This window comes from Euprymna scolopes, chromosome 10, assembly GCF_053919585.1.
Source record: "Euprymna scolopes isolate OS-2025 chromosome 10, ASM5391958v1, whole genome shotgun sequence".
Taxonomy (NCBI): domain Eukaryota; kingdom Metazoa; phylum Mollusca; class Cephalopoda; order Sepiida; family Sepiolidae; genus Euprymna; species Euprymna scolopes.
The window spans coordinates 25,775,948-25,791,449 of record NC_136491.1 but is presented as its reverse complement, the minus strand read 5'-3'; the positions used below and the strand labels follow the sequence as shown (position 1 = coordinate 25,791,449).

The 15,502-nt window shown below is 34.0% G+C and overlaps 1 protein-coding gene across 4 annotated transcripts in view; it reads left to right on the top strand.

Annotated features, from left to right (window-relative positions):
* Window positions 1–15,502, top strand: part of LOC145285868 (sperm-associated antigen 17-like) — a 234,465-nt gene that overhangs the window by 128,638 nt on the left and 90,325 nt on the right. For all 4 annotated transcript variants that reach the window (XM_080134316.1, XM_080134314.1, XM_080134315.1 and 1 more), the window contains 2 exons: window positions 1,549–1,727; window positions 6,419–6,494. In XM_080134316.1, the coding sequence (XP_079990442.1) occupies window positions 1,549–1,727; window positions 6,419–6,494 (255 nt within the window). The remainder of the gene's footprint in view (window positions 1–1,548; window positions 1,728–6,418; window positions 6,495–15,502) is intronic.

Sequence of the window (15,502 nt, the reverse complement as noted above, 5' to 3'; positions counted from 1 at the left end):
AATACTGATTATTCACATTAAAAGCTACCTAGATCTAACTCTGTAAATCAAACTGACTTATTTTTATATATTAGACTAGGTCGTAAAATACACTTAAATATGCTATTTTAATTTGTCCAAATTTCGTATATGTTATTATTATTATAGAGTCGTGATTTCAAAAGAATGATAAAAAAATTTCAAAAGAATGATAAAAAAAAAAAATGTATTTCGGTGCCATCAACTGGAATCGAAACCGAAAGCCAAACTGTAGCATTCAAAGTTGGTGACGTTACCACTGTACTAACGTGACACGCATATGAACTGATTAAAATTAAAAATTAAAAATGAACTAAGATGTATGTACAAAATTTATAACGATTTTTTCAATTTTGACCCTTTTTTAACCCCTTAAAACTATTTTAACCAGCTAAAGACCCATAAAAGAACGATCCATAAAAAATACAAATATTTGAGTCCCTAAGCGCCGCTCTGCGACTTTTAGTTTCGGAGGAGATAGAGTTTGAAAAAATGGAGACAGACAGACAGACATATAGCCTTTTATATATTAGATAAGTAAGTGATTCAATTTATGTTTAACATTTTACCGTAGTGCCATTCATCCTAATTGTTTCTCATACTAGCATTTCAGCCCGGCGTTGCCCGGAGGTGTATGTTGAGAAAAAAAAAAAAAAAAGAAAAAGCGATCAATTTTTAAAAATTTGACTCCTATTATGATCCCTTAACTTTTATTGTTTTCGGCTCAAATCAAGTTATTAAGTTAGATCCATGTCCAAAGAACCTATATCTAAAATCTCAAATGTTTAGACCCAAAATTGGCAGAGGAGTTTAGTAGAGTTTTCAAAGGTGCAATCGTTGAACTTTGACTCCTTAACAGCCAAATTTCTGGTCGAAAACGGATTAGAAAGATGTTTCCAAATCTCAGTACCTGTATCTCAAATTTCGAGTCTGTAGACTAAAAATTGACAAAGATATTGTGTAGGGAAATGTACACAGACAGACAGACAGACAGACAGACAGACAGACACACACACACGTTCACTCTTATAGATATACTAGCATGGGTGCCCGGCGTTGCCCGGGTATTTGGAGGTGTACGTTGAGCAAAAAAAAAAAAAAAAAGGTCAATTTTTTAAACTTTGACCCCTATCATGACCCCTTAACATTTATCGTTTTAGGCTCAAATCAAGTTATTAAGTTAGATCCATGTCCAAGGAACCTATATCTAAAATTTTAAGTGCTTAGACCAAAAATGTCGGAGGAGTTTGGTAGATTTCTCAAAAGTCATATCATTGAACTTTGACCCCTTAATCGCCAAATTTCTAGCCGAAATCCGGTCACATCGATTTTCCCAAATCTCAGTACCCTGTATATCAAATTTCGAGTCTGTAGACTTAAAATCGACAGAGTTATTGCGTATGGAAATGTACACACACAGACACACACACAGACACTTTCACTTTTATAGATTTATAGATAGATTTTTCAGTGATGGTTAGAATTAAATTTATAATTCTGTTAATGTTGTAATTCACCTTTTGTTTGCAGGAATAGAACATGCATCTCGAAATGAAAATCAAATATTGGTGAAACAAAGCTATCCATTCCGTAACTATGGTATACAGCCATGCGAAGCCACGCGTAACAAACATGCTTACCTAGAACAACATCGGATCATCACCTCGGATGGAACGGTCATCAAGAAAATGAAGGATGGTACTTTTGAGGTATAAGATCTATCTTACTATACATCTGTAAAAGTGAACGTGTCTGTCTGTGTGTCTGTGTGTCTGTGTACATTTCCCTACGCAATAACTGTCAATTTTAAGTCTACAGACTCGAAATTTGATATACAGGGTACTGAGATTTGGGAAAATCTTTGTACTCCATTTTCAGCCAGAAATTTGGCTGTTAAGGGGTCAAAGTTCAACGATTTGACCTTTGAAAACTCTACCAAACTCCTCCGCCAATTTTGGGTCTAAACACTTGAGATTTTAGATATAGGTTCCTCGGACATGGGTCTAACTTAATAACTTGATTTGAGCCCAAAACAATAAATGTTAAGGGGTAATAATAGGGGGTCAAATTTAAAAAAATTGACCGCTTTTTTTTTTTGCTCAACATACACCTCCAAACACCCGGGCAACGCCGGGCTGAAATGCTAGTATATCTATAAAAGTGACAATATGTGTGTGCGTGAGGACACTTCTCAACCTATATACTCAACGAATTCTTGATTTACAGACTTTAAATTTGGTATATAGGGTATTCAGACATACAGAAAACATTTTAATCAGTTTTCATCTGGAAAAAAGGTTGCTACAGGGGTCAAAATTATAAAATTGGTACGTGGGGGGGCATCGGATTTTTATCTGTTTGTCAACTGTTTCATGACTGCATGCGTGAATCGTTCACATGACAGCTTCCTTATGTTAGGAATAAGTAAGCTTGAAAGCACTTTTTAAAGATTGTAATAAGCTGGCCTAATGCTTACCGTACTTGATTCACTATCTTTAGGTTTGGATTTCGATCTCAGCTCGAGTATTTTTTTTTTTTACTTACAAGAAGTGAACTGCTTAGAAAAAACAATACTCGCATGCACATGTATCAGTTTCTTTCCTTGCATTTTTTTTAAAAAAGAATTTAACGTTACATTTAATACCAGGCCCCGCCGGATACATCTGCTAGTATTATAGAAATTAGAAAATCAAATAACGATGTGTCTGTGTTTTTTTTCCCAAATAAATTATTTATGTTAAAAAATAAACAAGCTTTCGACTTATAAAAGTCTACCTCAGGTTTTAATATTTTTCTTCTTGTAAATCATCTTTCCCGGTTGGAGATATAAAATCCCTCGTAGATAGTAGTTTGTAGAAGTGTTAGTCACGGTTGGTTCAAATGTCTCTTGTATTTGCACTTTGAAAACATCGTTCCGCATTTTACTTATATTATAGACATTAGAAAGCGAAGTAACGAGGTGAGTTTGTATTTTTATTTAGTTTGTTTAAGAAAAAAAAAATTTGTTTCTTTACTTAATGTTGCCATCTTTTTATAAATGAAATGCTTCCACCTTTATTTTTGGCCTTAGTGAACAAAAATTGGAGAAAAAAAAACCCCCAAAAAACTGACTGCAAAGTCCTTACGTAACATTTCAATGTGCATAAAAATGGACAAATATTTTGATTTTCTTCTAAGCTACTAGTTGTCTTCAATAAGTTTCCAAACTTGTTTGTACAAACATTTAAAATTGTCGTAGACTTTTGAAAATTCAGTATGCTGTTACATACATACATAGGCTCCTCCAGTCTTTGACAGACTATGGATAACCACGAAAGGGTGCCTACATGTGACATCTTTGTGGCAGGAGGTGCGCAATCGCAAACCACACCTCTCCTGAGTCGACATTGTTAAATACCAGTGGCAAGTGAAATGTATGTACAGGACGATTGGAAACAAATGCCGAGATAAGCAGAGAACACATACAGTGCCTAGAATTCCCGAATGGTCACCCATCCGATACTAACCAGGTTCAACATTGCTTAACTTCGATGATCTGACGAGAACCAGTGTCAACATGATTATGCCGTACATAATATGCTATTGCTCTACAGCTTATGAGATGAATGACTAATGTCTATGATTTCAGGTTCAAATGAACAGCTACAGCAGGAATTGGAATACACTCTACTAAAGCCTGATTGTCACAGCTGGTGAATTTAAAACACACACTTAAGAAGAACGATATGCAATAAAATTCTGTTTTAAACTTGGAAAAAAATTCACCAGAAACGTATGGAATGCTTTCGACTGCTTTTCGATCATTTTGCATGAATCGAGCATCAGTTTTTGAGTGGCATAAGAGATTCAAGGAAGGCAGGGAGTCTGTAAGAGATGATGAGATGTGTAGAAGGAGTAAGGAAGTCAGAATACCGGAGTTCATTGGCCAAATAAAAAAAATTTCATGGATAAAGACTGTCGTGTGTCTATAGAGATAATAAGTGCAAAATTTGATGTCAGTGTGGGAACTGTGCACACAGTTATTCACGAAGAACTGAAGATGCGGAAGATTTCCGCAAAGTTTGTCCCATGGGTGCTCCATTCTTGCCACAGACTATTTGACCAAGATGGGCATCAAGACAGTTTTTCACCCTTCCTAGAGTTCAGACCTTGCTCCCTGTGACTTTTGGTTATTCCCTAAGCTCAAGGAAGACCTTAGGGTCTGTCGTAATGAGACAATTGAGAAGATGAAAAAGGCTGTGATGAGGGTCATTGACACGCTCACACAAGACAACTTCCATGTTGTTGGAACGGTACAACAAGTGCATTGCAGCCGGATGAGATTACTTCGAAGGAGACTATCGTAAAATAGATTTCTCTCACCTTTATCATGTCTAACCCTGGAATTTTATCCATATAACAGGCCATCCATCGAATTTGTTCCACGGGTCTCCAATATATCAAGTTTCAAGTCTGTAGGCCAAAAATTGACAGAGTATTTTAATGGAGACTCTTCCGTACACAGACAGACAAAGTTACTTATATATATATATGTATGTGTGTATATGAATGTGTATATATATATATATATATATATATATATATATATATATATATATATATATATATATAGAGGTGTGTATATGTGTATGTATATATATATATGTGTATGTGTATATGTATATAGGTGTGTATATGTATATATATATCTCAACTATTGTACAATTTTAAACCGGATAAAAATCGAACCAGACGTTTCTTTACAGTTCAAAACTTTACGAGTACTAAAAAAAGAAAGCAAAAAACATTAATTATGTTTTTCTACAATCTTTAGTTCATTCATAAAAGCACAATTTATATAATAAGTTAAAGTAGTTCGTTTGAAACATTGTTTGATGTGTATATAAGAAGAAATTTAAGTTTATAGAAGGCAGAACAATGCAAAGGTCTGACGGATAGACTCAAACTGACGCAACTTAAGAGATAATGGTAGAATCAGCTATGCAGTTTCACTTTTATTGATCCAATTCATGTGTATATGTATACTCATATATACAGGCTCTCCCAAAAGAAGCTGACGGATTTTTAATTTGATTAACTTCCTCAATATTTAAGTTATACTTACCAATTTTCAGATGTCGGTAGATGAGCCTCTCCGTGATATAGTAAGATATCATAGTCTACTTATTCTAATTTTATTTACACAACTTAATCTAGGGTATGTTTTTTCACAAGGTCTAATTTTAGTTATGAAAAATGGTGTTACTCAAGCATCCACTATTTTCATTTTCACTCTTGTACTCTCTGCAGGGCATTGTCCAGCACATCACTTAATGTTTCAGGGCTTATGGCCCTAATTTCCTCCTTTATATTGTTTTTAAGTGCATTTATTTGTGGCTGATTTGTTTGCGTATACCTGCTCTTTGAGGTAACCTCAAAAGAAGAAATCTGCACATGTGAGATCTGGCGAGCGGGGTGGCCAATTTATCTCACAGCCACGAGAAATTATTCGGTTGTCGAATATGTTCTGGAGCAGATTTAATGTTTCTCGTGCCGTATGCGCCGTTGCACCGTCCTGCTGGAACCACATTGGAACCAATTTGACTTGATCTACTTAATGATGTGGATGGATCCTCGGCCACACTCTGCTAATCTCATCACTACTTGCCGTACGGGGTCTACCAGATTTAGGGAGGTCACATACAAACCCTTGCTTATGAAATCGAGCCACCGTAGCTTTTATTGCATTGGGAATAGGGAAATTTCTTGTGTTGAAGTTTCGTCGAAATTCTCTTGGAGTTTCTGATATTGACTCATTCAACCGAAAATACGACTCTACAACAAATATCCGCTCCTCGTTAGTGTAACGTCTCATGATGACCTTGGAAGAATTACTCTAGATGATCTGAAAAATTAAAAGAAAAATATAAAAAATGAAGAAAGTTATGAATTGTTTTTAACCATCAGCTTCTTTTGGGACACCCTGTATAGATATGTTTTTTTTATATACAATATTTGATGTGTAGGATGTTCGTACTTGCGTCAACAGGTGGGCCCGTGATACTATATTTCGGGACGTCTTCCTTTCATCAGGCGTATGTTCGACTTCCAAACGTACATGGGGGATTTCATTAAAGATGGAGCAGGTTCGCAGAAATTGGAAATTAATTGATCTGTTTCAGATATCAGACATGTGTTACTCGATGCCATTTGTAGTTTTTTTATATTAATATTTATCCTTAATTACTTTAATTATCTTTGTATTATTAAGTCTTCATTTGTTTATTTTATTTGTTTTTATTTTCTGCGGTTCTCTTGGGATCGTTGAGCGTTTTAATTTTATTTTTCTCTTATTTTTTTTTACTATTATTATCAGGCGTGTTTATATATAAAAATCCCTTAAATTCTCTTTTCTTCTCAGATACTTTATGCCGATGGCACCGTGATAAAACATGAATGCGATCCAACTGATAAAGTTAACCCCGATACTTGTACAGGTACGTATTCGTTTCTCTACAAAATGATTTCCTTGTGAATCTTCTTTGCGTTGTTTTCATCTTAACTTGGGTTTTACTCGTTATCTACGACAAATTAAGGTATGACAAAGGCACGACAATTGCTCCTGCTGATTCTTTATTTTGTGCGATTTAGTTACGTTATTCGAATAACCTGTGACGATGGACAACTGAATGACCATTGGTTGCTGCTGATTATGTATTCCAGCAATCTGCGCTTGTATTTTAAAACGATTATTTCCCCTACGATTAAAAATAAATAAATAAACAAAAAACTTGTTTACTTTTTATTTTTAACAAAAATTTTTGACGTAAAAAAAAAAAAAAAAAGACTTCATGCTAATGTAACGAAGCCACTGGCGCTGGGTTACTAAAAATAAATAAATAAACTTGTATTTAATTGGAATTCATTATTGAGATGAGTATTATTTATTAATTTTTATTTATTGTAGACTATTATCTTCATCTTTTCTTAGTTGTTTCACGACGTTTCGGCCAACTATTCCTCTGGCCTTCATCAGGTGGTAACCTCAACGGGATAGGAACTCTGACTCTCATGACTGCATTCACTGCCTTCTGTAGTTGCTGTCAAGAGATTCAGAGTTCCTATCCCGTCGCGTTTACCACCTGACGAAGGCCAGAGGAATAGTTGGCCGAAACGTCGTGAAACAACTAAGAAAAGATGAGGATTATAGTCCGCAATAAATAAAATTAATAAATAATACTCATCTCAATAATGAATTCCAATTAAATAATATAAATACTATTTGGTACGATGAGGATAATAGTCCGTAATAAATGAAATTGATAAAATAAACTTTTTTTTTTTTTTTTTTTTTTTTTACAAAAATTAACGTAAAAAAACAAAACCTGCCAGTGTAACAAAGTCACTGACGCTGGGTTACTAGCAGCTATACGCAAATGACCAAGCCGGGTGAGCGATGTGACGTCACAGCAGATATAAAAGGGACACATGGTTTCAGAGAAGTAGGTATTCAAGACGTGCTCGAGACAGAGGACAGAAATAGACGTGTTACACATGTGGCCTGTGACCGACAGGGAAAGACATGTCCTCGACATGACTGGACAAAGACTAAGTTCCACGAGTTCGACACGACAGAGTCTTGTTAGTAAAATTGGATTATGAGAAGACTTTTGAACAAGAGACAATGCGTTATTCTGGAAGTACCTGTAAATAAATGCCAGTTGTTTCAATTGAAAGAAAAAAAAAGTGAGTTGTATTCTTTGTTTGTCTTTGTTTCCTTGTGACTGTCTGCATACAACATGTGGGTCCCGAGTGTTGACATGTAACGAATACGTCACACAAGAATCAGCAGGAGCAGTTGCCGGGCCTTTGTCGGGCCTTAATTTATCGTACATAAGTAGCAAAACCAATCTTAACTTCATGTTTACATTCGAAATAGCATTTTGTTTATATAGATGTGTCCACATTTCTCTATAGAGGCTTCGTCAATTCCTCGGCCAGGAGTAAATTATTATTTGTTATTTTCATGGCAGGTGCTCGTCTGAACTCAGATCTCTGGTCCCCCCTCGCCAATCTTTCACGAAAAACACCCGTCTAGCTGAATCCATTGAAAAATTTCTCCCACTCTATATCTGTGCCTAAATCAAAACGCGGATTCCATGAACAAAGCTTCTTTCTTAGAACGGCACGCCTGTGGAACTCTGTTCCGTCTGCCTGCTTCCCTCCGGACTACAACTTGGATGTCTTCAAGTCCAATGTTAACAAATTCCTAATGAACCGCCCCCTTAAGTAAACACTTCATCAAATCTCCACACTAACGTAATGTACTTGCAATAACCCTTATCCCTGAGTGGCTTCCGGGCCTTGATAAGTGGTGATCACTGTGTAAAAAAAAAAAAAAAAATTGAAATAACTAGGTACGGGCAAAATGAATACCGATTCTCAAAATGTATAAACAGTATGACCCCTCCCTTTACTTAAAATTCACCAAAAATCAATTTTAATGAAATTTTCAGTATTTATAAAATAATGATCACGAAATATAATGAACCAATTATTTCTGTTCGAATCTTAGTTGGAATGTATTATTTTGTTTAAACAAAAACACCTTTATTAAAGTTTTGGTTTTTAGTAGTAAAAAAAATGAATGAATTTATTTTTCCTTTTTTTTTTAAAATAAAAATAAAGCATCATAAATTGTAACAATAAAAAAGAAATTAATTTTTTCAGGGACATTACGGAAAAAAGCCTCCAAAGTCCGTATTAATGAATTCGATATAACTCGAAGAAAAATTAATTTCTCGAACTACCGATATTATCATTTAATTAAGCTTTGTTACTTAATATTTTTACACACACAAAAAAAATATATTTGCAGAAAATATTTCTACTTTTTTTTTTATATTATGTTTCGCATAATTTTTATAAGATTCTAATATTTTCCTTGCTTGAATGAACATGAAACTCTCGGCGCAACATAATTTTTATGTAACCTTGAAAAATGATTTTTAATTTAAAAGCAGGAACGCAGAAAAATCGTTAAATAAAAAAATGGTAAATATTATACAAACGTTAACAATAGGAATGTACGGATACATGGCTGGGGAAAAAAGAAAACCGGCACTTCCTACATCCCTCTAACTATCTGACGTCATTTCCAGACAGTCTTGACTTTCTAGCATTTTGGGCTTCCGTAGAATCCACACTTAGACGACTTCGTTTGTATTTTCTAAAGTGAAGCTAGAATCCCGCTTTTGGGGGGTTAAGTAAGCTATTTTTTTGTACAAACAAAGTGTTTTTTTTTTAATTTAATTCAATATCTTAGGACTTTACTAATTATCTTTGAAATAGATCCAGAAAACTAATATCTATCTTTCAAAGGATTTTTACAATAAATTTGTTTAACTTCCAAATTTATCTGAATTTGTCAGCTTCTGAATGTCGCCGTGAAAACATTTTTCATAACTTTTTTTTTTTTTTTTTCACGCGTACAAATATTTTTTTCCTTTTGGAAATTAACTTTGTTTTAATCTTTTAATACCATCAAAAAAATAATCGGAAACCTACAAAAAATTATGACAAATCGGCTTTCAAAACTATGTCCCCCCCCCTATTTGTGCCGCCATTATTGCCCATATAGAAATAACATTTGCTTTGCTAAAAATTACACATTTAACATTGAAATTTATTTCTGAGCGTATATAATGTTTATTTTATTGATGCTAATGTTTGGGTGTGTAATATACTTAAACGAAGGAAATTAATGAATAAAACAAGTACATAAAACAAGTTCATCGTATTCGCTTGCTTGAGACAAGCGGTAATATGATTACATTGCTTGTGAAATGGTAAACAAATGATATTTTTATACTATTATACCCGACATAATTTACCCATTCAAAGAATTAAAATTCTACTTTTATTTGGCGACTACATTCAAACATCCATCCAGCGCGGCCGTTGAACTCACTACACGAGTTTGTAGTGTAATTCAAATCTTGTCGGTAGCTGAATACTTGATGCTTCACCAGGGCTATCAAGGGTATTTTTTTTTATCCTGATGCCATCACTAGACGTGGTGCCTACCACGGCTTAAGAGAGTCCCATCTACTCCGAGAGAAGGATAGACCGCGCCAGTTTCTCAACTATTATACCGGACATATTTTACCTCGCGGTAAATACAGCACCTCGTCTTCCCAAATGGTCACCCATCTGGTACTGGCCAGGCTCAACGTTGCTTAACTTCGGTGATCTGGCGAGAATCAGTGTGTAAACGTGATTGTGTCTATAACATTCAAATAGTCTGAAAAAAGGGGGGGGGCAAAAAAAAAAGTTCTTATTTTAGCACGATTTGCAAATGACAGATTTACTTCTTATAAATTTTAACTGACAGGTAGGGGAATGGGGGCTTTTTTATTTGAAATAGAGCAAAAAAATAAAATAGATAAATAAAAAAAATACCTCCCCTAATCTAAAATTTGTAATAATAATAATAAACTCCCCGCGCCATTTTTACATTAAACAGAAAAGAATAAAATAAATAAATAAAAAAGGCCCCTCACCGCCAAAATTGGAAACTCAAATCGATTACAAGCCTCGTTTACCGCTAACTAACCAGTAAGTGGGTGCTCATTTTATATTAAATTTATATAGAAAAGCAATCCCACAGTCTACAATTTGAAATAGCTTTTATATATTTTTAATTCCTTCTTTGCAGACACTTTTTCAAGCTGTTTAAATGTACCTATTTACTATGCCTCCCCACGGGACAGAGTTAGACACCAGGGTCGTTAATCGTCAATACAAGTAGAATTTTAAGTTTTTAGGAGGTATACAGGAGATAACAAGTTCCATAAGATTTCGTTAATTCGTTTTTTTTCTTTTTTTATAAGCCCCCCCCCCCAAATAAAAACGAGGGAATTCCATTTAGGTATCTGTTATAACCCTAGTTAAAGAGTTACAAAGGAAAACAGAACGCAGAAATAGCGTAAAAAATATATTAAGAATATACAAAAAGTGGGAGTTGTTCGTTATAGGAATTATTTTATGTCAAGATGGGGATTTTAACAAACATGTTCGATGCTCTCTGTTGAAGGCAAGAAATGAGACCATTACAAAACAACAAACCCCTACCTGTAAAATTCAAGACAAACTTTATTGGTACACAGGATATTATTGCAAAATAGTGCGCCCATCTTGCGTCCAACGTGGTGGAGCTGGTGGGTTGCTTCAATGAAGCGGTAGTTTTAGTCCTTTTGCATTCCGCATGCTGTCGTAGTCTGTTGCGGGGGAAGGATGAATTTAGCCGTGTTCCATTGAACCTCATGGCCCTAAAAAATTGATAGCAATGCAAACAGACTGCATACCGAAGATGAAAGTTCACAATGATAAGAAAGGTCCATAATGCGGTTGTAGACATTCTGTCTTATAATTAAGTCTAATTCGTAGGCTTTTACAAATATGTTCTATACTTCATCCATGGATGAGATCTGAAGTATAGAAGGCACAAATGTTGGCGCCCAAAAAGGAGTCCTTTCTCCTTCGCTGATCTGGAACGAACTGAAGAAACAGAATAGAAAATAGAAATTGGCGCCAAATGCGCGTGACATGTCTGGTTAAATTCGACCAATCAAACCGATCGATACAATGGCAATTAGAGCTTGTAGTATGACTGAAAAATTTCTTACATCGTCTAGCCAAGAACAGGCTCTGTTGGTTCTCCAGATCTAGACCCTGCATTAATACCTTGTCTTCCGGTATTTATGTACATGGATGAGTTCATTCGTATGTAATTCCGCCACAACATTATTATAAGACACCCTCTTTTTATATATATATTATAATTTAATTCCTATTTATTGGAATCGTTTAAACGAAACTAATCAATAGAAAAAAAAGAAGACAAAACTCCCTCTTTCTCTATTGCTCTCAATCTGAATCGATAAGTAAAAAACAAAATTAATTGATAATCTAATATATAAAAGGCTATATGCCTGTCTGTCTGTCTCCATATTTTCAAACTCTATCTCCTCCGAAACTAAAAGTCGCAGAGCGGCGCTAGGAACCTCAAATGATTGGATTTTTTATGGACCGTTCTTTTATCAGTCCTTAGTTGGTTAGAATAGTTTTAAGGGATCAAAAAGGAGTCAAAATTGCAAAAAATCGTTATACATTTTGTACATTTATCTTAGTTTATTTTTAATCAGTTCATATCCGTGTCACGTTGGTACAGTGGTAACGTCACCAGATTTGAATGATACAGTTTTGCTTTCGGTTTCGATTCTAGCTGATGGCACCCTAATGCATTTTTTTTCTTTTGAAATCACGACTCTATAATAATATATACGAAATCTGGACAAATTAAAACATCATATTTAAGTGTATTTTACAACCGAACAAAGCCCCCCCCCTCCCCTGCTATAATAATTTAGATTATTTGGATTATCAGAACTAATGTTCTCAGCTTGAGTGTTATTTTCACAACGTTTTGGCCGATGTAATCTCCAACTTTCATCAGGTGTATCTTGTCGTGTTATTGGCTCCCAGAAGATATTGATTAGCCTGCTGCATAGCCGATTGTCAGTGTTTAGGTTAGAAATATTCGATAACAAAGAAAAGATGTTTAAACAGCAGAAAGAATGTTATCGAAACGACAAAGGTATTTAACCCGAGAAAATATTTACATTAAAATAGTTCCAAGGAATTTTAACTTGAGAGGAAAAAGGAATTTGATAAATAAAATAAACACGATGACTTCATGACAAAAATCAGACGATTTTGATTCTAGAAAATGTCCAAAATTTAAAGCTTTTATGACGGTTCTGAATTTTTGAGCTGTGGATCGATTATTCATATTATTTGGATTCATCGGACTACTGTTCTCATCTTAAGTGTTATTTTCACGTCTTGGTAGATGTAATCTCCGATCTTCTTCAGGTGTATCTTGAAAAAATTAATTGTAAAAAGTTATATTCTCCTGAAGGTTGAAGGTTCAATTCTCAGTATGGGCAACCGAAAAATACAATTGCGAATTACTTAGGACCTCTATACAGTCATGGCTGATGGAACAAGAGCATGCTACCCCCGTAAAGTAAATAAAGGGTTCTGTTCGAAATTCCGTTCAAATTCTCAAGTTTGACACAAACATTCCCGAGTTCACGGAGGTTACATCGACCGAAACGTCGTGAAAATAACATTCAAAATGAGGACAGTAATCCGATGAATCCAAATAATACGATTTAAGCTTTTAGTTTAAGGTGTTTTTTAGAAGAAATTAAAATTCAAGGAAATCTATTTCATTGGTGACGTTTGTTTGTTTCGTTGGGTTTTATGGTATGCCAACCCTTTGGGTTATTTTATGCCAAGTGTCTATGGGTTCAGGGAGCTGTTGTATAAAGGGTTCTTTTGAAAATTTATAAAGGCCAATTTTTTTTAAGATAGGAGAGTATGATATGGGGATTGTTTTTAATATTGTTTTCTTTGTAGAATTGATTTTTTGCTGTTACAAAATCAGTACATTTAATTAATATGTGTTTGATTGTGAGTGGTGTTTGACAAGGTATACAGATGGATTGGCTTTCTTTTTTTAGGAGATATGAGTGGGTTAAGTGAGTATGGCCTATTTTTATTCTTGTTAGTTTGAGTTCTTTTCTGTTTAGTTTCGTATTTTGTCCTGGTTTTTTTTTTCTCATTTTTGGTGAAGTTTGTTGTTAGGGTGTTCATTCCAATACGTTTGACATTTCTCTGTTGTGTAAGCGTTGATACGTCTTTTTAGATCTATGTATGGAATTTTAAAATTTGCATCGATTGGGAGATTTAAGGCGTTTTTTGCTGCTGAATCTGCTAATTCGTTACCTTTATGGATCACATTCAATGGAAATCTGAAATATGTTAATTCTCAAATGGGAGATTATGTCCATATTATGGCCTTTAAAACTTTAAAATATTCCAGAGAAAGTGAAACTTGGGAACTATTTATAGATTAATATTTAATATCTATTATTAAACTTTCACAAATTTTTTTGCATAAAACTAAATTGGATAAAATATAGTCTGGTATTACCAGATTAGGCTGTCTAAGGATACTGGCTTCCTAACCAAAAATGCATTGAACATTGATGTTTTTTTTTTCCTTTTCCTTTGCAAAAGTCAATTATATTCTGCCAAGTTAAAAACCAAAACAAGAATTTTCTGTTGCAAAACAATCAAACCAAACATCACGAATAAATATTTGAAAAGAAATTGGGTGCAACTGAGATAAGTAGGTCCAGCAGACGAGCCTCGTTCTGAAAAATCTGAACAGTTAGATCACGTGACATGTGACATGTGACACCGGTGCTTCTACCATTATTGACATTTTGAATGATGGATATAGAAAGTATGAGCCAATTTTGGAAAAGTTATGAGGAAGTGAAAGCGTTTCTAACAGAAAAAAAATATTTTACGAGCAGAAGGTCCGGCGTGTCTCATTTGTCAAAGACAAATGACAGAAGTACAACTAAAAAAAGACAATTTTTGTTGGAGATGCCCTGCACACAAGGAAAGGTACAAATTAACCTCTCCGAATTGTTTTATTTTCAAAAATATTTCTTTATTTAAAAAAAAAAAAAAAATTCGTTGAACTGCTTTATGCAAACAAACATTTGAATTTTGCTGTTTTAAAAAAAAATCTGTTTTTCTTTTTGCGTTGACTTATCTTGCCTTTGGTTGCAATTATTTATTTTTTTATTTTCACTTGTTCGTTATGTTTCACTTCTTCGTTATGTTTATAGCAATAAATGTTCGAAATTTCTTTGAATTTTTTTCTTTCTTTAATTCTTTGAATTAAAATGTTTTGTTTTTACTTTTAGCTTAACTTGTTTTTATATTTCACCATTTCGTTTTTTAGTAATAAATAGTTCTCTACATTAAAAACCAAACTCTGCCCTTGTGAGGACGCAAGTAAATAGGAAGTAACATGGCGGCTAAAAAACGTTTTTCGACCACCATAAAACCATTACAATACATTTAAACCCTGAAGAATTTCCGCCATGCGCCCTTGTTGTTCTAAGTTTACAATTAGCAACTACTTGTGTTTCAAACATAAAAAAGCGCTTTAAAATAGTAAAAGCACTAAAACTTTTTTCGTTTTGGAAGGGAGGTTTCAGGTGCCCCTATTATCCGAAAGAACCAGCAATATTTTTCAATAATTATTTAAAAAAATATTCTTTACAATCATTTTTTATTTAAAATTAAGAATTATTTTCTAAAATATTTTGTTTATATATGTTTACATTTGGTTTTTAAGTAAAATTAAGAAATTAATTTTAAAAATATTGTTTATATCCATCTTCATTCAAAAGGGTTACTTTTCGGTAGCTTCACCGGTTGTTAACCTAAATTTTCTGAACGTCAGAATGAGGCTTGTCTGCAGGACCTATTTATTTCAGCTTCACCAGAAGTTGAACTACAAAATCTTTTTATAAAATTACCAGCTGCATTATTATAATTAAAAATAAAATGTCTC